The 26,856-nt window shown below is 41.6% G+C and overlaps 1 protein-coding gene across 2 annotated transcripts in view; it reads left to right on the top strand.

Annotated features, from left to right (window-relative positions):
• ARID3B (AT-rich interaction domain 3B) overlaps positions 1-23,861 on the top strand; it is a 59,681-nt gene extending 35,820 nt beyond the window's left edge. The window contains exons 3-10 of one of the 2 annotated variants that reach the window (XM_077264024.1): positions 2,201-2,266; positions 3,335-3,407; positions 12,092-12,275; positions 13,471-13,715; positions 17,303-17,440; positions 18,604-18,861; positions 18,964-19,047; positions 20,698-23,861. In XM_077264024.1, coding sequence (XP_077120139.1) covers positions 2,201-2,266; positions 3,335-3,407; positions 12,092-12,275; positions 13,471-13,715; positions 17,303-17,440; positions 18,604-18,861; positions 18,964-19,047; positions 20,698-20,852 — 1,203 coding nt within the window. In that variant the 3' untranslated portion in view covers positions 20,853-23,861. The remainder of the gene's footprint in view (positions 1-2,200; positions 2,267-3,334; positions 3,408-12,091; positions 12,276-13,470; positions 13,716-17,302; positions 17,441-18,603; positions 18,862-18,963; positions 19,048-20,697) is intronic. The other variant, XM_077264025.1, reaches the window with a different exon arrangement.
• The last annotated feature ends 2,995 nt before the right edge of the window (positions 23,862-26,856 follow it).

Below are 26,856 nucleotides of genomic sequence, written 5' to 3' on the forward strand. Positions count from 1 at the left end.
TTGTTCATGAATTACAAATCTTGTGATTCGAAGGGTACGTTCACAGGGTGTTTTTGCAGCCTTTATTTCCACATAAAAAAAACACAAGTGTTGACAGAAATAACACTGTGTACATAACCCGTGATTTTTATGCATTTTTTTTTTTTTTTTTTTTTTGAATGGGTGCAAAATGCTGAAGGAATTGATACGATTGCAGATTTAAAAAGAAAAACATGATTTACAAATGCAAATAAAAAATGTAAACATTTTTCGAAATACACAGGGCTTCATTTTGTCGGTGAAAAAATAAAGGAAATAAATTCCTGTTTTTCACATTTTTTTTTTATGACCAATAATGAAGAATTATTAAAGTACATTTAAAAATGTGTTCATTCTGTAACAAATATTTTGATATATTGAACACAGGCCTTTTTTTTACCCCAGCACCAACAAGGTAAATGATCTTTCAGAAATCTCATGCACATTGCTGCTTATTTTTTCCAAGCGGTTTATCACATTTTCAGGATGTCGTTCTTTCAGCGTTTTTCACCTGTTCAAATGAGTTGGGGAAAAATACAAGTAAAAATGTGTCCAAAACATGTATTTTACACAGCAATCTTGGTGCAGAAAAATCTGCTTCAAATACTCAATGTGTGCACATAGGCTAAGGCATAGTTCCACGATGAGTATTTGGTGCGTTTTTGACACTTTTTATTTTCACTGCGCAAAAACTAAGCTTATTACAGTTCTGCAATGTGAATGGGTTTTACAGAAATCTCATTCCCATTGTTTTTTTTTTTTTTTTTTTTTTTTTTTTATACTCAGCATAAACGTTTTTGAAAATTTAAACATGTTAATTTATTTGGCAGTAAATACCGGTATATATTTTATTTCTAGATTTTCCCCATAGAGTTGAATGAGATGAGGAAAATCCGCAGGTAAAGAAAGAAAAAGCATATGTGTTTCCGCAGTGAAAAATCACTAAAAACATGTTGCTAGCACATGACTTTATGGCTATGTTCACACCAGAGTTTTATTCACAAAGAAACTATTTGAAAACGCAGCAAAACATGCTGTTGCATTTTTTGCAGTGTTTTTCACTTTGATTGCTTTCTAAAATTCTGCAAAACTTCAGAAAGAATTGAACATTGTCTATTGTTTTTAAGCAACAAAACTTTGTTATCCCGATTAGTCAAGTGTCCCAAAAGGCAATAAGGATATGAAGAAACAACAACAAAAAAAAATCCACCTGTCAGGACTTAAATTATGACAATATTTGATTTAAAAATTCTTAAAGCTATTATACTGGGTACAGCATTTTAAAAGAACATGCAAAAAAATTCAAAACACGTAGACAAATTGGTGAGTGAGCCACTGTTGGAACCTATATGGTATAAAAAAAAAAAAAAAAAAAAGCCTCAACCATATGACAAGAACTGTATTTACCAAGTAAGCAACAAGAAACCACCATTATTATGTGGGTGTTATACTTTATATGCTTTTTATTGCTTACTTTGTAGACATGTGTCCTATGGTTGGGGCTTTTTTTTTTTTTTTTTTTTTTTTTACCATCTGGGTTCCTACAGTGGCTCACCCACCAATATGTCTGTGTCTGTATGTTGGGATTTCTTGTATGTTCTTGTAATACTTTGTACCTAATGAAGCTTAAACAGTTTTTAAATCAAATATGTAATGATTTCAGTCATCATTGTGGTTTGGTCCTGATGAAGAGGTTTAGAAACGTTGAAACGCGTTGACAATAAACCACATTTATGCTTCACCTTCGTGTGTGATCGTATCTTTGAACCTGCGGCATTGTGGACTCTGAACCACCATATTTCTCATTCAATGGAACCGATTTCAGTCCTGGCATGCGTTTTTTTGTTTGAGTATATTTTTTAGCAAAGCTAAGTAACAGGAAGGAGCCAAGAAAAAGCAGTTTTATTTAAAAACAGATACAACAAGACAAAACAAGCAATAAAAAAGTGCAAATAACCTAAGCTAGCTAACTGACGCAGAAAACCTGCTACATCAAAAACTCAAAAAATACTCATCGTGGGAACATAGTCCGATGGAGCCGTAATTTATTGGGTAACTGCTACATTTGTTATGATGCTTATCTTTTGTGTGTGTAATCCTCATAGGCTCCATTTCTCAGCTTCTCAATCTCCTGTGTTTGGATGCTGAAATTTAATTTATTTTTTTCCCTCCCTATTATCAGGAGAACACCTCTTGGTCTGAACATGGGGATGGACATAGCAGAGAAGCATCTCGGGATTTTGCAAAGGTAATATTGCTAATAAGATGCAGTGAAGGCCCCCCAAAGACATTAGAAGTCTGATTGGTATGGAAATCTACAGTCTGTTCCTGGCATCGTGGAGAGATGCATCTGGCTTCATGGTTTTCCGACGGCCGATCTTTCTGCTCTCCAGGAGATGAGCTTCGGCCAGAGGAGTCCGGCAGCAGCTTTCTGAGAGTAAACGCTGTAGCACTCATTGAGCGGTCTCGTGGAAGGGGGAATCTGGTGAGATAGCTGTTGGCTAAATGATCAATTAGCTGACATTTATCTATCGTGTATGGCAAGTTTTCTTAAAGGGAATCAGTCTCCTCAAAAATCGTATGAGCTAAGCCCACCGGCATCAGGGGCTTATCTACGGCATTCTGTAATGCTGTAGATAAGCCCCCGATGTATCCTGAAAGGTAAGAAAAACAGGTTATATTATACTCACCCAGGGGCGCTCCCGGTGCGGTCCGATCCGATTGGCGTCGCGGTCCTGCTCCTCCCATGTTCATACGATGACGTCCTCTTGTCTTCCTGCTCCGGCGCAGGCGTGCTTTATCTGCCCTGTTGAGGGCAGAGCAAAGTACTGCAGTGCGCAGGCGCCAAGAAAGGTCAGAGAGGCTCGACGCCTGCAAGAAGAGGATGCCCATCGGACCCGAAACGATCTGGGACCGCCCCTGGGTGAGTATAATATGACCTGTTTTTCTTACCTTTCAGGTTACATTGTGGGCTTATCTACAGCATTACAGAATGCAGCAGATAAGCCCCTGATGCCGGTGCCCTTAGCTCATATACGATTTTTGGGGTGACATATTCCCTTTAAAGGGGTTCTCTATTAGAAAAATATGGCTTTGTTCTTCCAAAAACGACGCCTCACCTTTCCAGTGAGTGGTTGTTAATAAGCATATTTTATAATAAAGAAACAATACAACATTAGCCATGGGTTTTTTTATTTTTTTATTTCGACTTATCTTAATTTTTCTAGACAGGTAACTTTGTATCGGTATTAGCTGTTTAGTTTGTAATTTGGAGCTGTGTGTGAGTCATTTGATGATTTATGCTTTTACCTTACAGCTTTATGAGCTCGACAGTGATCCTAAACGGAAAGAATTTCTCGATGATCTCTTTGTCTTCATGCAAAAGAAAGGTGAGCGAATAGCAGCTGCTGTCATTGTTTCCCCTTTTCTCTAATGTTGTTTGATATTGTTTTTCGCTATGTTTTTTATGCAACCAGATGTTACTTGAAAGGCTCATTGCATTACGGAAAACTACATATAGCATTTTTGAACAGTGGGGAGGCCTTGTTTTTGGCTTTTTTTTCTCCGATCAGAATGCTGTAGGCACTAAGTTTAAAACTCGCTTCCTAAGTGTTACTGGAAAAATAAGATGTTAAACATTATTTTTAGACTCTTCTGGCAGCCGTTCAGCTGGGGAAAACCTAAGAATTAAGGTACCTTCACACTAAGGCTAGGTTCACATTGCGTTAGGGCAATCCGTTTAGCGCTAGCGCTAGCGGATTGCGCTAACGCAATGTTTTTTTAGGGGCCGCGTTAGGGGTCGCGTTAACGTCCCCGCTCTCGCAGATCCCCGATCTGTGAGAGCGGGGAACGGACCTCGGGCGCGCCGCGGACGCTGCAAGCAGCGTCCGAGGCGCGTCACAGAAGAACGGCACATCACTAGCGTGAGCCGAAAAAGGCACGCGCTAGTGATGCGCTGCAGGAGAAATTGACATTGCTGTCAATGGGCACGCTAACGGACCCGTTGCACGGCGTTAATTGCGACATTTTCGCCGTGCAACGCTGTCCGTTAGCGTTAACCCATTAACGCAATGTGAACCCAGCCTTAGCGACTTTGCAACGATAACGATAGCGATCCGTGACGTTGCAGCGTCCTGGATAGCGATATCGTTGTGTTTGACACGCAGCAGCAATCTGGATCCTGCTGTGATATCGCTGGTCGTTGCTGAAAGTTCAGAACTTTATTTGGTCGTCAGATCGGCGTGTATCGTCATGTTTGACAGCCAAAGCAACGATGCCAGCGATGTTTTACAGTGGTAACCAGGGTAAATATCGGGTTACTAAGCGCAGGGCCGCGCTTAGTAACCCGATGTTTACCCTGGTTACCATTGTAAATGTAAAAATAACAAACAGTACATACTCGCCTTCTGCTGTCTGTCACACGTCCCTCGCCGTCTGCTTCCCGCACTGACTGTGAGCGCCGGCCGTAAAGTGAAAGCAGCACAGCGGTGACGTCACCGCTGTGCCTTACGGCCGGCACTCACAGTCAGTGCGGGAAGCAGACGGCGAGGGACGTGTGACAGACAGCAGAAGGTGAGTATGTACTGTTTGTTTTTTTTACATTTACAATGGTAACAAGGGTAAACATCTGGTTACTAAGCGCGGCCCTGTGCTTAGTAACCCGATGTTTACCCTGGTTACCCGGGGACCTCGGCATCGTTGGTCGCTGGAGAGCTGTCTGTGTGACAGCTCTCCAGCGACCAAACAGCGACACTGCAGCGATCGGCATCGTTGTCGATACCGCTGCAGCGTCGTTTAGTGTGAAGGTACCTTTTAGGCATTTGAATTCACAATTATAGCACTAGGTTTGCACCATTGTCTAGCAGTGCTGGGGTCCTGGGTTCACCAAGGGCAACATTTGCATCGAGTTTGTATCTTCTTTCTCCCATTGTTTGTCTGTTTCCTTCCACACACCAGACATACTAGTAGAGAATTTAGATTGTGAGCCCAAATAGGGACAGTGATAAATGATGTCAGTAAAGCGCTGCAGTGCTGGCACTATGCAAGCTAGCTTACAAATAAAAATTATCAGGGAAGTCGGGAGGCCTTCATACACATTAGATGATCAACCTGCTCTGCAGCAGATTAAGGCTGTGTGCACACGTTCAGGATTTTTTGCTATGAAAACACTTTAAAAAACACATACATATGCATCCCATCATGTATAATGCATTCTGTAATTTTTGTGCATATGTTGTTTTTTTACGCGAAAAAAAAACGCATCGCGGTAAACGCAGCATGTTCATTAATTTTGCAGATTTCCCGCTATATTATTGCATTGGGAACCTCCGGAAAAAAACGCAGAAAGTCGGCGCAAAAAAAGCGAAAAAAAACTCATGCGGATTTCTTGCAGAAAATGTCTGGTTTTGTTCAGGAAATTTCTGCAAGGAATCCTGACGTGTGCACATAGCCTTAAGGTACCGTCACACTAGGCGATATCGCCAGCGATCCGTGACGTTGCAGCGACCTGGATAGCGATATCGCTGTATTTGACACGCAGCAGCGATCTGGATCCCGCTGTGAAATTGCTGGTCGCTGCTAGAAGGTCTGCACTTTATTTGGTCGCTAGGTCGCCGTGTATCGCCGTGTTTGACAGCAAAAGCAAGGATACCAGCGATATTTTACACTGGTAACCAGGGTAAACATCGGGTTACTAAGCGCAGGGCCGCGCTTAGTAACCCGATGTTTACCCTGGTTACCAGCGTAAAAGTTAAAAAAACAAACAGCACATACTCACCAGCGCGTCCCCCAGCCTCTGCTTCCTGACACTGACTGAGCGCCGGCCCTAAACTGAAAGTGAAAGCACAGCGGTGACGTCACCGCTCTGCTGTTAGGGCCGGAGCTCAGTCAGTGTCAGGAAGCAGAGGCTGGGGGACGCGCTGGTGAGTATGTGCTGTTTGTTTTTTTAACTTTTACGCTGGTAACCAGGGTAAACATCGGGTTACTAAGCGCGGCCCTGCGCTTAGCAACCCGATGCTTACCCTGGTTACCCGGGGATCTCTGCATCGTTGGTCGCTGGAGAGCGGTCTGTGTGACAGCTCTCCAGCGACCAAACAGCGACGCTGCAGCGATCGGCATCGCTGTCGCTATCGCTGCAGCGTCGCTTAATGTGACGGTACCTTTAGACTCAAGGTGTGTTTTTTTATTTAAGTTGCTACAGTGCCCTTGAAGGGAAAAAAATGAAGATTCTTTTTGGTTTGCAATTGATAACATTAGTGTATGCTGCATTATATACATATAGTATATAGCACTGCCCACGTAGTATATAGCACTGCCCACGTAGTATGTAGCAGCCACACAGTACATAACACTGGCCAAGTATTATATTGCAGTGTGGGCACCATGTCCCCATTAAAAAAAAAAAAAAAATTAAAACAAAAAACAGTTATATAGTCACCCTCCGGCGGCCCCCGGGCCCAAGAATGCATTGCGGTCTCGCGAGATGATGACGTAGCGGTCTCGCGAGAGCGCTACGTCTTCGTCTCGCGAGAGCGCTACGTCTTCGTCTCGCGAGAGCGCTACGTCTTCATCTCGCGAGAGCGCTATGTCTTCATCTCGCGAGAGCGCTACGTCTTCATCTAGCGAGAGCGCTACGTCTTCATCTCGCGAGACCGCAATGCGTGGCCCGGAGCGTCGCGAGGAGCAGGAAAGGCCCAGTAGTTGAGTATATCACGATTTTTTTTTATTTTTTTACTATTTTTAACATTAGATCTTTTTACTATTGATGCTGCATAGGCAGCATCAATAGTAAAAAGTTTGTCACATAGGGTTAATAGCAGCGTTAACAGACTGCGTTACACCGCGTTATGCCACGTTGTAATGCAGTCAGTTTAATGGACTGCTAAAACGCTATGTGGGCGGCAGGCTCTGACTGGGGGGTGGGGGGGGTTGAGTATGGAGGGGGCACTGACTGCAGGGGAGTAGGGAGCGGCAATTTCGTGGACAGACTGTGCCTGTCGCTGATTGGTCGCGGCCAGCTGGCCGATCAGTGACTTGGGATTTCCGTGACAGACAAAGACAGACAGAAAGACTGAAGTGACCCTTAGACAATTATATAGTAGATTGTGTTCAGATCAGGAGATCCATGGGCAGTCTGTGCATTGTGGGCTGGGTGCAGACCCCAAAACACGGATGTGTTAAACTGGCTTTTCTGAGTATTCTGATTGGTTGCAGGCCTTTTGGCACATGGACCAAAAAACAATATTCTAAACTGGTCATTTCTCATTCCGGGCCTGTATAATGGGCTCCATGCACTAGTGGTTCATTAATACAATGAACGATGCGATCGTAACTCAAAATTAGCAAACATTGTCAGACAAATGTTTGTACAAGACGAGAACCGTGAATGAAATGTTTGGATAGCGATGGTTACATCAAACATGGTGCACTGTGGTCTCACAGACAGATAATCTGAAGTTTAGCTGTGCTCAACATTCAGGTCCCATCAGTGATACTAATTATTTCTAATGCAAGAATTCATATAGTATTGTACAAAGAAAATGTCATTGAATTAAGGATATGATGTTTGATTTCATGGTTTTATATGAACCGTAGCATTTGCAACAATGATGAATGAGATGACACAAATATGTTCTCGCTCTAAGGCCGGGGTCACACTTGCGAGTGCAATGCGAGAAACTCGCACGAGTCTCTCTCATCAATACCCGGCACTGCCGCCGGCACTCGGGAACAAAGCGTTCAGCTGCATAGAAATACATGCAGCCGCATGTTCTGGTCCTGAGTGTCGGCGGCAGTGCCGGGTATTGATGCGAGAGGTTCCTGTGAGTTTCTCCCATTGCACTCGCAAGTGTGACCCCGACCTAATGCTCCAACTACTGCTGAACAATGGTCTCTGAACACTGTCTCCTAAAAGCTGAAAGCCGTACCTATTTAGGATTTCAAGTTGGAAAATGGCCTCCATTAACATTATACAATTTTCAAAAGATGAATGAGAATTTCTTCGCTTGCATAAATGATTTAATCAATGAGTGTTTTTGGACTGATCCTTCGGTCTCTCACCCATTCACATGGCACAGTTACTGTGAACGATGGGTCGCTTCCATTAGAATTTGAAGGATTATCCACCAGTGTAGAAGGGCCTTGCATATATGTCCCTGACTGCAGGGTATAGAACCAAACCACACTACTCGCTTTCCACCGCCGAGTCACTGCCACAGTTCCCGGTGTCTGGCATTGGCTGCAAAGGTGATGTCAGGTTGACAGTGCTGCAGCCAATCAGTGACTGAGCGGTTCTGCCGTGTAGACATAACACGTCCTTCAGAGCCACTGAGCGCACTGATTTTCTGCCACACTCGATGTTATGTCAGCTCCGCAGTAAATGCCAGACACGGAGAACAGCGGCCGGGAGATTTATTTTACGGACAGGGAACAACCCCTTTTACACACCAGGTCTAGATGACTTTGCCTGTTGTCTACCTGTCACTTGATAACACTTTCAGTATTTTCACTCTATGACTTTTTGTGATATGCTTGTTGGTGTTCTGTATACGCAGTTCATTGTCTGTAATGTGTTGCTTGATCTAATGCCAGTATATCATTTGCACGTTTGGAATGGTTGACTCTTGGCACCAAACACAGCAGCTTTCAGGATCTGTATCCCATTTTACGTATTGGTATATATAATGCTGAGTAATGAGCTGACTGTTCAGGCTGGTGCTTAAACAGTGTTTCCCAAATTTTGTACAAGTTATGAAACCGTAGAATTCACACTGTCATTTTCTGTTTCATTGTCTCCTTTGTTCTGTGGTAACATGGTTGAACCTGTCTGATTTGGAAAAGGTTTTCCAAATATGGACTTTTCTTTTTTAGATGTTTATTGTCCTCTCATTTAGTTGGTTGCCCACTCTGCTACTACTGCTTCCCCTCCCTCCTCAACAGATCTTGAAATCTGATAAGCCTTGAAGGACCTGTCACTATCATTTATTGAGGAAGCTGTTTGTGCTTGGGGGAGGGGAAATGCCATATGAAGCCAGCAGGGTTTGGCAAGTTAAAGACAGGGGGTGGAATCTGTCATTGGGATGTGATTAATGAACCCATTAGCTCCTGTTGGGTGTGATACGCATCTAAGCTTTGATTTCCTTCCCGGAAATTGAAAAAAGTATATTGTAAAACACTGAGTCAGTGCAATGATGTAGCTAGTGAAGTTCACCACATATACTAATCCTCTAGGTATTATTATACCATTATATGACCAACCGTAAAGTGTGGAGGAAGTCTGTACAAGAGCAGATCAGAACTCCGGGTGTTTGAACAAGATCTACAGAATTATTTATCCAGTTGGCATTTTATTCTAGGGCACATATCCTACATGACACTCCCCATTTTCAAGTTTTTTTTGTTTTGTTTTTTTTTATAAGATGTCACCTAAGCATATTAGTGTCATTGGGAGATGAAATGTATGTTTTGGTGAGGTCTTTTTTTGCAATGAGAAAATATGATTTGCTATTAGGACCTACTTACACATCTATCTTTTAAATACCGTATTTGTTTTCTCCTGTAAAATATAATAAATATATATATATTTATTTATTTACCTTGTGTTATATACCTAATCTTTGACAACTCCACAAAAGACGTGTGGGTATCTATCTATCTATATCTCCGTCTTGCAGTGACTAGGATAGCTTCTCATTTGTTCACATGCAATGTTTTGTATGCTTTTTCACATGCGATGTTTTGTATGCTTTTTTCCCTCCATTTTTCAGGAGGCTTGCATATGATCTGTCAACAGTTTGTCTCCAAAAACGCAGCAAAAATGTTACGTTGCTGTATTTCATTATCTTCAGTGTGTAAATAAGCTGAAAGAATTGACACGCCACATGTTTTTATAATTATCGCAGGGTTCAAATTGTCAGGAAAAAAAAGCTGTGGACATGAAGTGTCTGAAATCTCATTTCTTATAGGCCACGTGCGCACATTGAGCATTTGGTGATTTTTTTTTACCTCCGTATTTGTAAGCCCAAACCAGGAGTGGGTGATAAATGCAGAAGTGATGTGTTTCTATTAGACTTTTCCTCTCCTGGTTTTGGCTTGCATAACATGGCCTTACAGGTACTGTAAAATGAAGCATCTTTTCTGTCGTTGACCACGCTGACAAACACCTAGTGTGAACATACCCTAAGCCACTATTGATTTATAGTCTGTCTGTCGGGCGGGGGTGGACATATCATTGGTGCAACCTGTGCGGCTGCACAGGGGCCCAAGAGGTCAGGGGGCCCATTTCTACCTGCAAAGAAGGTGCACATTTGCATTTTCAGGAGCTCTTGGGCTCCTAAGGGCCCATATATTGTTTTTGCACAGGGGCCCTTTTCTGTCTGTGTCCTCCAGTGCTGTTGGCCACCTTTCTTTTACTTGACAGAGCAATAGAAACCTGATGGTAAAGGACTAAGGCTATGTTCACACGATGCGGTTTTTGCTGCGGATCTGCATCCTTTTTCCATGCAGGGTACAGTACAATGTTACCCTATGGAAAAAAAAAACCCGCTGTTCCCACGTTCTTTTTTTCCGCTGGAAAATCCGCGCTGATTTTCTGCGGAAAAAAAGAAGTACCATGTCAATTCTTTCTGCGGATTCCACAGCGGGTTTCCACCTGCACCAATAGAAAAATGCAGCTGGAAACCCGCAGTAGAAAAAGGACTGAAAACCGCAGTGAAAACCACCGCAGGTTTTGCACTGCGGTTTTCACAAATCAGGACCTGAATAATCCGCAGCGAAAAAAAGGATCGTGTGAACAAGGCCTAAATCTCACTGTATACAGAGCCAAAGGTGACCCCCATTTGGGGCAGGCTTTGTGGTTAGCCTGTTTTTTATGGTCCTGGCCGTCTGTAGTATCATTCCCAGACGTCACTTGTGTGTGTTTGTGTCACCCGGACGCACTCACTTGCTCACTTTCGTGCAGTAACAGTTTGTCAGGCATCGCGGTTTGGACAGCCCCATTTTCGTCACATTTGGAAAGTTGTCATTTCCTGCCACTTCTAATCTTGTGGAGTTTTATCTTTTCAAAGGTAAAGATCAGACTATTGTAAGTACAAGTGATTCCTGTCAGATATCACAAGGGATCCCATAATGGAGACATGTAATGCCCTGTTTGTCTGATTGCTCTCGCAGGGATGAGAGCTAATGCAATCCTCTCAAGGTCCATTTTATTTTTTGCCTATAGTTAAGTTGAGTAATGTATTAAATCCTGTCTTCAAGGCTTCCTATATCATGTCTAAATGGACGGTGTAGAGTACCAGGCTAGATATTCCTAGTGACGCCAACCCACAGCTGTGATTGTCACACAGGCTCCCCTCCCCCACAGGCCTCAGGTCTGGAAATAATGAGGGACAGAACAGACATGAGGGAGTCCATCAATCCCTCCCCCAGCCTTCCATCTTTACTGCAGGAATGACTTGCTACCACCTCAATGATTGATGACTGTCATAGGACACTCCCCATGATTAGTGTCACACGGGTCACATAGGTCCATTACACAAGGGACTTCTGGGGACCGGGAGAATGTGATAGTTACAGATAGTAATAAAATGAAGCTGGAGTGATCTTTGTGACAGATGTCAGTATGCATATTTAAAGATGGAAATGCTCAGAACAGACACGGGGGTTTAGCATCTGCTTTTCATGTACAAAGCCGGGACATTGGCTGCCATCTATTCACTAACACTATCGGGTGACTGACTCAGCAAGTCGCATTATCTAAGATGCCTCTTATTCTGAAAAACGTTGTGCCCGCAGCAATAGACACTTGTGTAGGATCGCTAGGTGTTATAGGAAGAGATGGGCAGCGCCCCTGTGCCGCCAGTCATTTCCTTATAATAAAGTCTGACACTTATCAAGTATAATAGACAAATATGAATTGTCTTTTTATGGATAAAATGGAAACTAACCACTGCTTTCCATGTCGGTGATACGTGGTGTAACTAATATGTTCAGCCTATAGCAGGTAAGCATTTAGTCGTTCTGCACGTTGGACATTATTAAAGGCTGCTGTTTTCCTTTCCTCCTTTGATTGAACCAGGCACCCCTATCAGTCGTATTCCCATCATGGCCAAGCAGTTGCTGGACCTGTATATGCTGTACAAGCTTGTGACTGAAAAGGGAGGCCTTGTCGAAGTCATCAATAAGAAAATCTGGAGAGAGATCACCAAGGGACTGAACTTACCAACCTCCATTACCAGTGCGGCCTTCACCCTGCGTACACAGTGAGTACCATGGTAAACTAGGGCGCAAATCGGATATATTACGTGTTTTTCACCATAAAAAAATTATCAATATATTTCACTTCTTAACGACCGATTACATACATTTTCATCATGGGTCTCTAAGGAAAGTATGAATCCAGCTTGAGACTGCTTAATATCAGGCAGGTGCCAGCTGTATTACATAACCTTACAGCCAGAAGATGATCATGTTCATGTTTTTTTTTCAGGCAGGCAAAAACTGAGGTTTTCAAGCTGACATTACTTGTGGAAATGCTTACTTGTGTGTATCTTGAAGTTTTTAACATTTGTATGCGTTCACTACAAACTTTTTAATTATTTGGGGGCATTTTTTAAAGCTGTCTTTTAGTATATTTTTTTAAAGCTATTAAACAATTAAAAAAAACAGCTGTAGCAAAATGCTAAAAGAACCACCACCTTCTGGTAATTTTTTTTTTCTAGCCATCCTATTTTCTAAATATATGCACAGCAAGTTATTTGTGTTAAAAAAAAAAAAAAATATATAGGAATTTAGTCTTGAAGCATTTTCTGAGCGTCAGCTCAAAAATGCCTGGGGATAAAAAAGCGTGAACATGCTCTAGCTCCAAATCACTGCAGCACTTAAACTGCTGTGTTGTGTGCCATATGCATAGTCCTGGGAAGATTCCGTCTATTGGGCAGGGCCTGAGTCAGTACACTGGTATATAGCGAGTCTGCGCCCACTAGACGGCTTCTGCCCGGTAGCATGCATATTGCATATACCACCGCCAGTCCCAGCTGAGAATCCGGCAAATCCCTGTAGCGTACTGTGCATGCGCTGGTGGGGGGATTCATGAGTCTGCACACAGTGACTGCAGACTTTTAACTTTAGACCGGACCACCCCTTTAATAACTTGGTTATCTCACATCGGTTTTGGGAGAGGGTGCTACTGCTGATCGGTCGCTTCTGGATTTTTGCTATATCATTCAAAATTAATTGTAAATGGCTTTCTTATTATTAATGACTGTGCAAAACTATGCGGCCAGTGACAATAAATATCGAATTATTCAGTGGAACGTCACTGCGACTTTAAGGAAGCAAAATTGTCAATTTCTGTGCCTGTCCAGATATCAGAAGTAATGTCAATATAAAATATGTGCACAGTGAGATGCAGAGGAGGGTTGTTCTTCACATGATGCATTCATTCTATTTTGTCAGATACATGAAGTACCTTTATCTCTATGAGTGTGAGAAGAAATCTCTCAGCTCTCCAGCAGAGTTGCAAGCTGCAATAGATGGGAACCGAAGAGAAGGCAGACGTCCCAGCTATGGCACTACCTCTTTTAGCTACTCCCCAACTCCATCAGGACCCACTCCTCTCTTGGGAGCTCCGAAACTTCCTGTGCCCATGCTGGGCGTGCACCCAACATCACGCATGTCACCAGTTACTCCACTGAAGAAAGGTCAGTGCTGCCGTGAGATATACTCAGCAAACCCTGCCTCTGTTCTGTCATTCATTCTTGCATGGAGTGTTAAAAAGGTTCAATATCAACTCATTTTTATCCCTTTTTTTTTCTTTCAAGTTACATCTAATTTTATGCTTAATAGACGGTATATACCCTGACACAAAATGGATTGCCCAACTAAAAGGGATTTGTATGACATAATTTCTGTTGTAAATGCAGTGCTTTGAGGGGTTGTCCACTACTTGGACACGGTTTCCCCCTTATAAAATAACACCTATGCTCCCGTGCAGTGCCAGGGCTGTTGCAGCAGTGTCTGCATTGGCTCTCCTGGGATCGCTTGACACAATCCTTACGTCTAATCTGCGTCTGCTTCACTTTTCCCTCCTTTGGACAAATCAGTCATCCGGCGGAAGTGAGAGAGCAGCCGCAGCTCTGAATTCCTCAGAATGTCAGTTACGTCCGAAGTGGGTGAAGCCGCCACTGATTGGCTGCAGGGGTCGTGTGATTGTAATGCCATGCAAGCCCCGGGAGAGCCAGTGCTAACACCACTGGAACAGTGCGGGCACCGAAGGGGAATATAGCTGCTATTATTGTGTAAGGAGGAAATGGAATGATTGTGATGGGGTTGTTGTGGTGGTGATCGTATGCAAATCATTCCTTTTTCACAGTCATGATAAATAATGAATCAGAAAAACTGGTGTACAGCTTGGATGTATCCTAAATTATCACAGATTTCATGCTTTTTAGGGTTGTGTTCACATTGGGGCATTTATACTGCGAACCCCTTGGGGCAAAATCCACATGTATAAATACCACTGCAGATATTGCTTTGAAAATAATGCTGTTAAGTGACATATGCTGTAATATTTGCAGCAGAAATTGACATGTGCCTGTCGGTTTGCTCTATGAATATTCTCTGCAGCATTGCATAAGATTTCTTAACCCTCAAACGCTAATGCTGTGAATTGCAATTGGTTTTCCATCTGGAAAGCTGCTTAGTTGGAACCCCTTAGAGCGTACCCTTACAGTGAAATACCCAATAAATGTAATCAACTCTGAGTTTGTGTCCTTTGATCTTCCACACTATAATCTTGTTTATTTTGTGGTTGCGTCACAATTTTTACTCCATTGCCTCGTAGGTTGGTTTAGTGAGGATCAATAGGGTAACATTTAGAATAAACAGTTCTGTCGTTTTTTGCTGGATTTGTGCTATACACATGGAGAAACTAAATGCACTTGACCTAGTACCTAGTACATTATCCCCAAACCCCTTGACTTTAGCCTATAGACACATTAACATGTTTGGCTATCCAAAATCAGGATTTAAGCATTTTGATATTCTTAATTTTTTTTTTTTTTAACCCCTTTCTGACCTCGGACGGGATAGTACGTCCGAGGTCAGAAGCCCCGCTTTGATGCGGGCTCCGGCGGTGAGCCCGCATCAAAGCCGGGACATGTCAGCTGTTTTGAACAGCTGACATATGCCCGCAATAGTGGCGGGTGAAATCGTGATTCACCCGCCGCTATTAACTAGTTAAATGCCGCTGTCAAACGCAGACAGCGGCATTTAACCGGCGCTTCCGGCCGTGCAGCCGGAAATGATTGCATCGCCGACCCCCGTCACATGATTGGGGGTCAGCAATGCTTCTGCATTGTAACTATAGAGGTCCTTGAGACCTGTATGGTTACTGATCACCGGTAGCTGTGAGCGCCACCCTGTGGTCGGCGCTCACAGCACACCTGCATTTCTGCTGCATAGCAGCGATCTTATGATCGCTGCTATGTAGCAGAGCCGATCACGTTGTGCCAGCTTCTAGCCTCCCATGGAGGCTATTGAAGCATGGCAAAAGTTTAAAAAAAAAAATGTGAAAAAAATAAAAAAAAAATGTAAAAGTTTAAATCACCCCCCTTTCGCCCCAATCAAAATAAATCAATAAAAAAAAAAATCAAACCTACACATATTTGGTATCGCCGCGTTCAGAATCGCCCGATCTATCAATAAAAAAAAAAAGCATTAACCTTATCGCTAAACGGCGTAGCGAGAATAAAATTCGAAACGCCAGAATTACGTTTTTTTGGTCGCCGCGACATTGCATTAAAATGCAATAACTGGCGATAAAAAGAGTGTATCTGCACCAAAATGGTATCATTAAAACACCAGCTCGGCACGCAAAAAATAAGCCCTCAACCGACGCCAGATCATGAAAAATGGAGACGCTACGAGTATCGGAAAATGGCGAATTTTTTTTTAATTTTTTTTTACCAAAGTTTGGAATTTTTTTCACCACTTAAATAAAAAATAACCTAGTCATGTTAGGTGTCTATGAACTAGTACTGACCTGGAGAATCATAATGGCAGGTCAGTTTTAGCATTTAGTGAACCTAGCAAAAAAGCCAAACAAAAAACAAGCGTGGGACTGCACTTTTTTTGCAATTTCACTGCACTTGGAATTTTTTTTTCCTGTTTTCTAGTACATGACATGGTAAAACCAATGATGTTGTTCAAAAGTACAACTCGTCCCGCAAAAAATAAGCCCTCACATGGCCAAATTGACGGAAAAATAAAAAAAATTATGGCTCTGGGAAGGAAGGGAGCGAAAAACGAACACGGAAAATGGAAAATCCCAAGGTCATGAAGGGGTTAAGGAACCTGTCAGCTGATTTGTTACCTGTACCACGAGCAGCATGAATTAGACTTGGCTTAATTATTGCAGTTGTGGATATTTTATTCTGAAACGCTGTGGAGTTTCAGAGAAAATATGCGTAGGTAAGCCATGATCAGGTCCCCTGAAGCTTCACCCCACTCCTCTGGACTTACAGGTCTGTCCCTATGTGTGTGCGCAGGAAGAGACGTGTCTGACCAGGGTATTGAGGCACGGATAAGCCGCCAGGGACCCACTATGACATAAAGGCCCCAATTCATCATAGTTGCTACATCAGAAATCTGGGGTAAAACCTTCTGAAAGGTAGCCAAATATTTTGGCATTTTTACACTAGTTTCGGCTTTCTAAAATTGACGGATCTACGGGTGGGACAGGGTGCGTCAACGCCCACACGTCTCAGTCCTGACAAACTGTGGCGTACCTTAAGCCACTAATCTTATGTCTGACTGGAGTAAGATTTGTGGAAAGCCACGTGCCCCTTTTAAGATGCACCTGATTTGTAAAAAGGCCTGTGCCTCTAAATGATTCTGTGGCATCTTGGCTCTACAACGCCCCCTCATCTAGATTTGTGTGAACGCCGATCTTGGTAACTCAAGGCAATAGTCCCTGGCCGATGTTCTGAAGTGTTTTTTCTCTGAAACGATGCCACATAATGCAATAACGCAGCCATGGTCTGATTGATTCTGCCCATAGTTCAGACTAAAGTATGTCAGCATCAATCGGATTCCTATTAAGCTATTGTCCAGTCATACTGTTAATAATACGCAGAGGTAAATGTCAGAGAACTCCAGGTCTATTTTTAAAGTATCCAACATGAATCTGGAAATATAGGTCTAAACCCTCAGTCTGGCTTGTGAGGTTTCTTTTTTACGCTCCAGCTTTCGAGCTTAGTACATGATTGCTTTTTATCCTTTCCTTTAGTTCCCCCTACTGGTGATCAGGAGAACAGCATGACCAAATTCTCGTTGCCTTACATAATAGCAAAGAATATGAAGGATGAGTTGGATATGAGTTGGAACATGGCTCTAGGGAACCCTTTTCATGCTTTATTCTTATCAAGCAAGTTCCCTATTTATTTTTAAACCTACTGTATCTGATTAGCTCATGTGCATTTTAGTTAGTTTTATTTAATACATACATTTGTATTATGCTATGGTGTGTACATTTCTGTATATAAATATGTATTGTGGAATATTGATGTACTGCATTACCTTATCTTTGGCTCCTATGAGGTGCATAATGTAATATCACCAGGGATAAGCAGATTCATTGGGGTCTCCTGTAAAGCATTAACAAGGATACATGAGTATATAGAATAAGAAAACGGTTCACATTGAAACTGAATAAAAAAAAGTTTAAAGTTTCTGCCTCGGGGTCTCGGACATATTTTTTTGAGCACGCCAAAGACCCTGTTGGCACACATGCATGCTGGGATAACACTTTATCCGAGCACTTTTGCTCATCACAACTCTTACCCTTTTGTTGCATTTTTAGCCCCATTCCTGCCCATACCATGTTAATGGTCCAGCTCTGCCCTCTTCTGTTCAAACACTGAAAGCTTTCAGCACCTGTGTAGAGGAGACTGGGGTAATCGGTCACGTGGGTAAATCAGAAGTCCATTGCCATCTAGATGGATGCATTAGGGCCACCAGCCAGTGTTATATTGCTGGTATGCGGGCAGCAGAGGTGCTTCAAGTGGAATAAACGTTTAGCAATGGAGGTTTTATAAGTGTAATGACTGCAGTTTACATCAGTAAGGAGAATGGCTGAGAGGTGATGTTTCTTAGGTGCAATCAATGAATAATCAGTTTAGATCTGTTGAGGGAACTCAAATTCCTTACAATGAATTTCCTACAAGTCTCCCAGCTGTTATGGGTTTCTGGTAGTATTGGTCTTCTTGCATGGGTGCTTTGGTGCCCTCTTGACTGCTGGATCTGGGTGCAGCTGCAACCTCTGCATCCACTAAGCCTACAGCAGGCCAAATTGAAAAATACTGTAACAAAAATTGTGCTCTTTTCCTTGTCCCCACTACTTCACTTCTGGTCTGTCACATCCAAGTGGTTTGTACAGGCAGAAGATGGTCTGCCCATCTCCATTCATTAGCTTTACTTCCACTGTAAGGCAGTGATAATCTGCAAGTCATGGACCTACCTGTTTTTTAATTGCCTTTGGTTAACAGACTAAAGCCAAAATCTAACTGCTGTAACATTTATCCATTCTAGGTGATAGTCCTGTAAGCATTTTGCCAAACCGCATATCTATGGCCTCTGGGGCTTTGAGTATGCAGCAGACTCCTACAGGAGTGCGGACCTCTTCAGTGGAACTGCTGAAGGAGAGGCCGGAGTCTGGTGAGCCTCCAGAGAAGCGGGCATCTCGGCCCTCATTAGAAGAACAGCAGAGGCTCATGCAGCAAGCGCTTCAGCACAACTTGCTGAACATGGCCCGGCAGATACCAATGAAACTAAAGATCAATGGGAAGGGTAAGTAGAATTTTCTGGTAATGCCTGCTATTGGAGCCTAGGTACTTGTGAAGCTATTAAACTTGCAAAATGTTGAAGTAATGCTTAGTCATTTCCCAGCAGCACAGGATCGGCAGGACACTTCACTCAACCTGGGCACTGGCAGCATCAACATGTCCATTGAAATAAATGGCACAATGTACACAGGTGAGTTGGAACATGTCTAGACATGGTCAGGTCAAATATTCCCGGTTAGTAATTTGTAGCATCAACATTTGCAGATACCAACCCCCTCTTCATCCCCCACAAAATAATTTTTTTAAATATTAAAAATAAAATTTTTACTAAACCTTTTTGGTCATAAAAAGATCACAAAAATGGCAGAGCAGCTCAGACAAATCAGCAAATTTTAGACTTTCAGCTGTCATTGCATTTTAACAAGAATGGCATAAGCCAACCTTAAAATTTATTTACTCAACTGTTTTTTTCCATCCATGTGCACATGAGCGATTTTCCATACACACCATGTGTGACCCTTGCAACGGTCGTGTGAGTACACCCTTAAGATGTTTCCGTAAGCATACGTTATATCCTAGAAGGGGGGTCACGGGAGTGGACAGGCAGTAACACAGAGCATGTATTTGAATGGCAAGCATATAATATTACATTTCCCCTACAGCCGTGTACAGCTGCCTGCGGTTTGTCCCAGTGATAACAATGAATTGTCGTGGGCATCTAAAACCAGACTCATTCTGATGAGCTGTGCACTGGGCCACCATCTGTAAAAAAAAGGGTTAATTATTATTATTATTATTATTATTATTCATTTTTATAGCGCCATTTATTCCATGGCGCTTTACATGTGAAATACGGGGCAAATATGGACAAATACATTAGACATGAGCAAAAAAAACAAGGCACACGGGTACATAAGGAGGGAGGACCCTGCCCGCGAGGGTTCACAGTCTGCAGGGGATGGGTGATGATACACTAGGAGAGGGCAGAGCTGGTTGTGCGGCGGTTCAGTAGGTTCAGGATCACTGCAGGCAGTGAGACTTCCCCCTCCTTTTTAAAGGGCACCTGTCACGTGAAAAAAAACGCTAATAACGTGCAGATATATCCGCCGATCTATCAAAGTAGAAAATTAATCTGATCTGTAAACGATGTAATGAAAATAAATCTATAGAAATAAGGTTTTTTTGCCTGCCGTAACATTGCAATAAGAGGCTATCAAAATATTGTCTTTTATCCAAAATGGTATCCGTAAAAAAAAAAAAAAAAACACTCTGCTCAGGGCCCCAAAAATAAGCCCTCACCTTGCTAAATTGCAACAAAAATAAAACATGTTTTTCATGCAAATTACTCAAATTTCTTTCACCACTTCAGTTAAAAAAAATAAACCTAACCATGTTTAGCATCTGCATGCTTGTACTGACGTGGATAATCATGTTTGCCAGGTCAGTTTTATCATATAGTGAACATGGTACAAAAAAAAACTGTGTGATTGCACTTTTTATTTGTGATTTCACAGCACTTTTTTCCCCTTTTCCAGTATACTATGTGGTAAAATGAATGGTATCATTCAAAAGTACAACTCGCCCCACAAAAAAGCAAGTCCTCACATGTCTATATTGACGGAAAAATAAAAAAAGTTATGGCTCTCGGAAGAAAAGGAGGTAAAAAGACAAACTGAAAATGGCCCCTGGTGAAGGGTTTAATAGCGTTTTGTCACACGACAGGTTCCCTTTAAATGGCCTTTAGTTTAGGATGTGAATGAATTTAAAAAATAAACAAACGTGTACAAAGCACTCGTTTGCATATATCTTGTAAATCTTGTGTACATATTTTCTCTTGTAGGCATCTTATATGCTCAGAAGCCTGTTCCTTTAATTGCTGGCTACACTGGGCAAAGCGGGGGAAGTGGCAGCAGCAATACCTCCCAAGCGTCTCAAAGCCCCACTTCCTCCAGGGGAACCCCAGGAGCTGAGCCCTCCACCAGCTGGTCCCTCTGAATAGGAGGGGATAAGCATGATGATACTACTTACCTCCTCTGCGAGAAAGCGTTACACAACCGTACCTACCTCAGCTTACAGGAAGACTTCAACTCCGCTTACCTCAACTTAACAAAAGGTTTCACAACCGATTTTTACCTCATGATCTGAAGGCATTACATAAATTCATCAATGGGCAGGAAGACTACTAGGCGAAGACCCGGTGATCAGCCTGCCTTGGAGCGTCAGCTCTGACCTACTGTTTGGTGTTTTGGGAGCATACATATGCAGTAGACCTGCATCATTCTCTGTCCCTTCCCCAAGTTTTGTTAACATGAGAGGTAAACTTTGAACCGCTGCGTCATCAAGATCTTGTTTGATTGATGGCAGCAATCCTTTTCTTGTTCATTCACACATGTACATGGGGAACTCTGGGGACGTTTGTGGTACCCCTATCCTCTGTATCATTTCAGCACCAGGATCTCTGTTCCTCGGCTAATGGTGCTGGATATGAAAAAGTGCTTGAGACAGTAATGATTTTACAGGACAGTTGGCTAAGACATGTTAGGTTTTAGCGTAGTTCAATCTTGTGTTCAGAAGCAAGTTTTAAGTTCACCTCTGTCTTTGAGAGTGCTCATGTTTTAACTCCTGGTATCTTCTGATGTGCTGTGGTGTAGGTTTGACACCATATAGCGTCAGTTGCCTCATGTTACTATATTGGTAAAAAAATAATGATTACCTATACAATCGGATTGATGGTGGCAACTGGAGCTGACATTTTAGGACAGCCATCAATAATGATGTTTTGTTATGCCTCCCTCCTTTTGTGCTTAACTAGATTACGAATGGCACTAAATGTAAATCTGCCCAGATACATACACAGGTGGCCAAAATTGTGGAAACCTTTTAGCAGAAAAAGTGCATTTTTAATGCTTGATCTCTCATAACACCAGATTTTTTTTAATACCATTAACATTATATATATAAATGGAAAGCTAAACGTTGAACGTAAAGCAACACATTTTCTGAAAGAATTCATAGTACTGGAGTATAACAGTTATTGAGAAGAATTGAACACACAGAACTACACTACTTGGACAACTTCTGGTCATATCCCTCTCTTCGCCCTAATAAAATAATAAAGCTTATACTCCCGTGCCTGTGCCATTCCTGTGGTGTGGGCACTCGCTCTTCCACGGATCCCGTGCGGTTGGTGTGACGCCGGCGCCCAATCAGCGCTGGCATCACTGTCCCCGCTTCCTGTTGAAATGAGCATGAAGTCAGAGAGCTGCTGCAGCCCAAACTTCCTCTTTCATGTTCGATTTGTCTGAAGACGGAGAGAGTGATGCCAGCGCTGATTGGGCTTTAGGGGTCACGTTTCGCATCAACCACACAGGAGCCCCAGGAGAGCAAGTGGTGATACCGTGGAAACTGCGCCGGCATGGGAGGCGAATATGTGTAGGCTTTATTTTATGGGGCTAACTAAGGGATCATTTACTTGTACCAACCAGTGGCAGTAAACAGCCACAACTTAGTAATCCTTCGCTGATTTGGCTGTCATTTAAAAGACTGTTCACAGAGGCAAGACTGCCTTAACCCCTTACCAACATATGTATATGTTATATGTCAGCTCCCTGGCTGTTTCCAGGCCATTGTAGCCGTTCATTATCCCGAAACCTCTGTATACACCCAGCAGCAACATGCATGAAATGTAAAAGCTTCATCATGTTGCAAAAGATCACATGCAGAACCCTTTAGTTTCAGTTCAGATATTTCATGCATTTTTTTTGGGGGGGGGGGGGGGGGGCATTTATTGTTCTATTAATCACAGAAATTTTGTCCACACATTTGTCCACAGATCATACTAACTGGGTGCGGCATGCTAGGTGTAACGCAGTATGGATGCAAATCTTCACTAATTCTTCTCCTGTATCACCCCCAAATAGGAGCATTCTGGTCTCCTCAGTCAAGAGGATTATATCCCATTCCTCCTCTTTGCAGTTTACTTAAATTTTAACCCATTGTAATTTTTTCACTTAGTGAAAAAATTGCATTTTTTTTTATCGCATACTGCTAGCATTTTTTTTTATATATTCATTCTTTGTCTGTGCAGAACAGACCTTTCCCTCCACTTTAAACCAGCTTAAGACTGTTCACTTTCAATACATTCATGTGCACACATATTTCAGGCGAGTCCACTCTGAAACCCATCTGAAAACACTGTAAAGAATGAACATCTGTAAAATCAAATGGCTGTACTTATGCTCAGTCTTTCAGGTTTTTAACATCTTTAGGTTTCTAAAGATGCCAAATGGTTAAAAGCGGTGACCTGACCATTTTTCAAGCAATGGGATGGCTCAAAAAATAACAGAAGGCCAAAATGATGGAAAAGCACTCCGGAAATGACCCCCCAGAAAAAATTCAGGAAAAAATACAGCCCACATTTCCTGAAGCGTCTTCTTCTTTTAAAACTGTGGGTTCGGCCATGCATAAAAGACCCTTAGGGTATGTCCACACTGAGTGTTTGGAGCAGAACTGAGCAAAAAACAGTATTTGGAGTTTCCTTTCAGATTCTGCTCCAAAAACTGCTCAAATAACTGTGTGCAAATACCCTTAGGTAGTGAGTTTGTGACGCTGAGTGTTTTATCTGTGCAATAAATGCAGCGTCTTAAAGTGCCAGCAAAGTGAATGGGATTTATAGAAATCTCATGGCCCCTTGTGGGTTTTTTTTTCTTTTTCTCTGTGTAAACTGATCTGCACTGCATTTGAAATCTAAAACATGTCAATTTATTTTGCTGGTACTCTTAGTTTTTACTTACGCTTGATGCAGAAAATCTGCTTGAGAAAGTCCCATATGTGTTAATGTGTTTCTGCAGTGGAAATTAACTAAACACTCGTGTAAACCCCACCTTTCTGTATCAATAGTCTATTAAAGCCATATCAGGAAATATCAAAAACAGAGCAGCTTTATTTAAAACGTGACTCGCCAAAAAGAGACAGAAAGCCAAAACACAATAAAATCACTTGTGGAAAAAAAAATAGAAAACCAATAGGAAAAATAAAAGTAACATAATTTAGCTATTAGGAGCAGAAATGGTGCAGAAAATCTGCAACATCAATAATTCAGGAAACACTCAATGTGGAAAGGTAGCCTTAGGGTATGTTCACATGTAGTGTTTTTTTTTGTTTGTTTCCATCTGTTTTTTTTTCTAGTTGGAAAAGAAGCTGCATTGTACAGTAGCGGCAAAAACAAGATTTTATAAATTTCATGCACACAGCTGTTGTTTTTTCCCTGGCTGTACTGTATATGAACACTGGCGTTTTTTGAAAATTTGCAGCATGACAATTTTGTCAGTGTTTTTTACCTATTGAAAGTAATGAGACTCTGCAAAAATCCAACATAACGTTTGTGCTGCATTTTTTTTGCAGCATTTGTGGTGAATAAAACTTTTAACGTGTACTGTAGGCAAATCACACATAATCGTACTGAAAAAATGCCACCAAAAGCTCCATTGTTTGCTGCTTTTTTTAAAGCAGTGAAGGTTTTGGCAGCAGAAAAGCACTGCATAAACTGTTTGTGAATGTACTATTAGGCTATGTGCCCACAGTGAGTCTTTGGCGCTGCATATTTTCCCTGCTTCAAAAACACTTGGCTTACAGTTCTAGCAAAAATGTATTTTTATTTTTTTTTTAAATTCAGTGTTAACTGAACTTCAGTTCGCATGTGAAATCTGCAACCTCTCTGTCTCTTGCGAGTAAGCAAAGTTTTATCTGAAAACTTTTCCCCTAGACTTGCATTAGATTTGGAAAATCCACAGATAAAAAAAGAAACGCACATGCATTTTTAGAAGATGTTCATGGTGGAAATGCATCAATAACTCGTGCAATCCACACATGACTATCCATAAATTTTTGTCAAAGCCGAATGCCAGGAAGTATAAAAGACAAAGCAGCTTTGTTTAAAACATGACACGCCAACAAAAGATAAAACGCATGTAAAGCACTCAAAAACGCAATGAAAAAATACAAATAACCTCACATACATAATAGGTGTAGAAATGAGGCTGGAAATCTGTAACGTTAGAAACTCGCCAAAAGCTCATTGTTGGAACGTAGTCTTAGACCGTCTTTAATTACTATTTTACCACCCTGCTGTTGTGCACGTTATCCTGTCCTGATTGGTCTGTTTTTTAGTTACTGATTATTATACTTCAAAAGTTTCAAAATACCTTGTTTGGCGCCATTTCCTTTGATAGTGATTTTTCTTCTAATTTCATCATAGTTGTAGCATTACAGTATTTATTTTTTTGTGTTTTTTTTTTTTTTCTCTCCAGTGTTTCATTTCTTTACTTTAACTGCTGTCCTCTGAATTATTTCATAAAATTACATTCTACATTACATTGCTTCCAATAATACACAATTAATATAGTAATACAAAAGAAACTGGTGTTATTAATGATCAATCATTCAAAATGGTTATTTTTTATTTTTTCCACAATTTTGGCCACTATTGTAGTTACAAAGTTGAACTTTAGAACCTTACATATCGAGTCTGAGAGGATGAATTTTACAATTAAATATTACAAAACTGCGGTATAAATTGCCCCGGAGCTCTGGGCACACTATACAGAAGATTAAATTGAATTTCAAATCACATACTAGGTGATAATTCTCACTCAGGAATCCTTCTTCCTTTATCAGTTTTATTTATAAATGTCATTTTTTTTTATTTAACACGTGTAGTAATACAGTTCACATTTATTCTGGATTTTAACTTGATTTCAAAATATACAATGCAGGAGTACAAACAATGTAGATAAATTAATATGCTAGAAGATGTAAAAAAAAAAAAAAAAAAAATTAAAAAAAAAAAAAAAACTTTTAGCTTTTTTATGTGAAAGATATATTTGCTAGATTTCCAAAATATGGGTCCTCTGTGTATGATCAGCTGGCAGTTTAGTTTGAAGTTAGTGTTATGTTGGATAAGCCAGAACTATACACTGCATGTATACAATGCCCAAGTGGTCCCAGAAAGCACTGTGGGGGGGGGGGGGGAGGGAAGGGTGGGTTTGGATAGCACATTCTCACAGATGCCATCTTTATGACAATCTTGTTGCCTGACAAGGCACGTTGCATCTTCAATCATATATGTGAACATTTTTGCTTCTTTTATTGCATTTTATTATCCTAACGGATATTTAATAAAAATGAAAACCAAGAAAAGGGGGGTGGGTAGTCCATGAATTTGGAAAAGAGAGCTGAAGGAGTATGTTAGCTAAGTTTTCCACTGTTAAGAGATTCCTCATACTTTATTCCTAAAGTCGGATTAACTCCACCACGTTTTGAGGTCCTAGTGCGGATGACAATGCATGGACCGGATGTGCATCTCCTGACGTGACCTCCAGAACTTCATATAGGTCTATGAGGCTGTCGACTTTGCTTCAGGAGATCTGCAGCTGGGCCCTGTATCGCAATAAATACTCAGATCTCAAGATATGGATGTGTGAAATTGGACTCAAAGTGATGCATGTGGCAGCTCTTTGTTTTTGAAGGCTTTTTGTGGAAGGCAAAAATGTGCCTATTGCTTTCTATCATCTCTCGTCAGCCCTTAGGTCTTCTCTTTCCAAAAACATTCTGCCTTTCTCTCTAAGTAACTTGAACTGATTACCATTTGTCCCAAAGACTACATGAAGGCATCCCAGTCAATTGGTGTTCTGCCCTTTCTCCCCTCGTCACTGTCACGGTCATCCATGGTGTGTCTACCTCACGTGTCAGCACACTAGCTGTCATTTGGTGAAGAGAAGAATATTTTCCTGTTACTTCAGTTAATTTAGGATGAGACATTTTAGTTGCTCTGTAACAGGTACAGAAGTTTCACTTTTCTGCTGCTAATTTTAGGAATGTAAAGTAGTGACAAACACCAGCAGTCATTGTGTAGTTCTACAGAGTAATCTACTTTCTGGCTTACTCATATTTTACTTTTTTGGAAATGTTTTATTTTACTTCTGAAGTGTAGATTTTCTTT

The sequence above is a fragment of the Ranitomeya variabilis genome, chromosome 5 (genome assembly GCF_051348905.1).
Source record: "Ranitomeya variabilis isolate aRanVar5 chromosome 5, aRanVar5.hap1, whole genome shotgun sequence".
In the NCBI taxonomy this organism is placed as follows: domain Eukaryota; kingdom Metazoa; phylum Chordata; class Amphibia; order Anura; family Dendrobatidae; genus Ranitomeya; species Ranitomeya variabilis.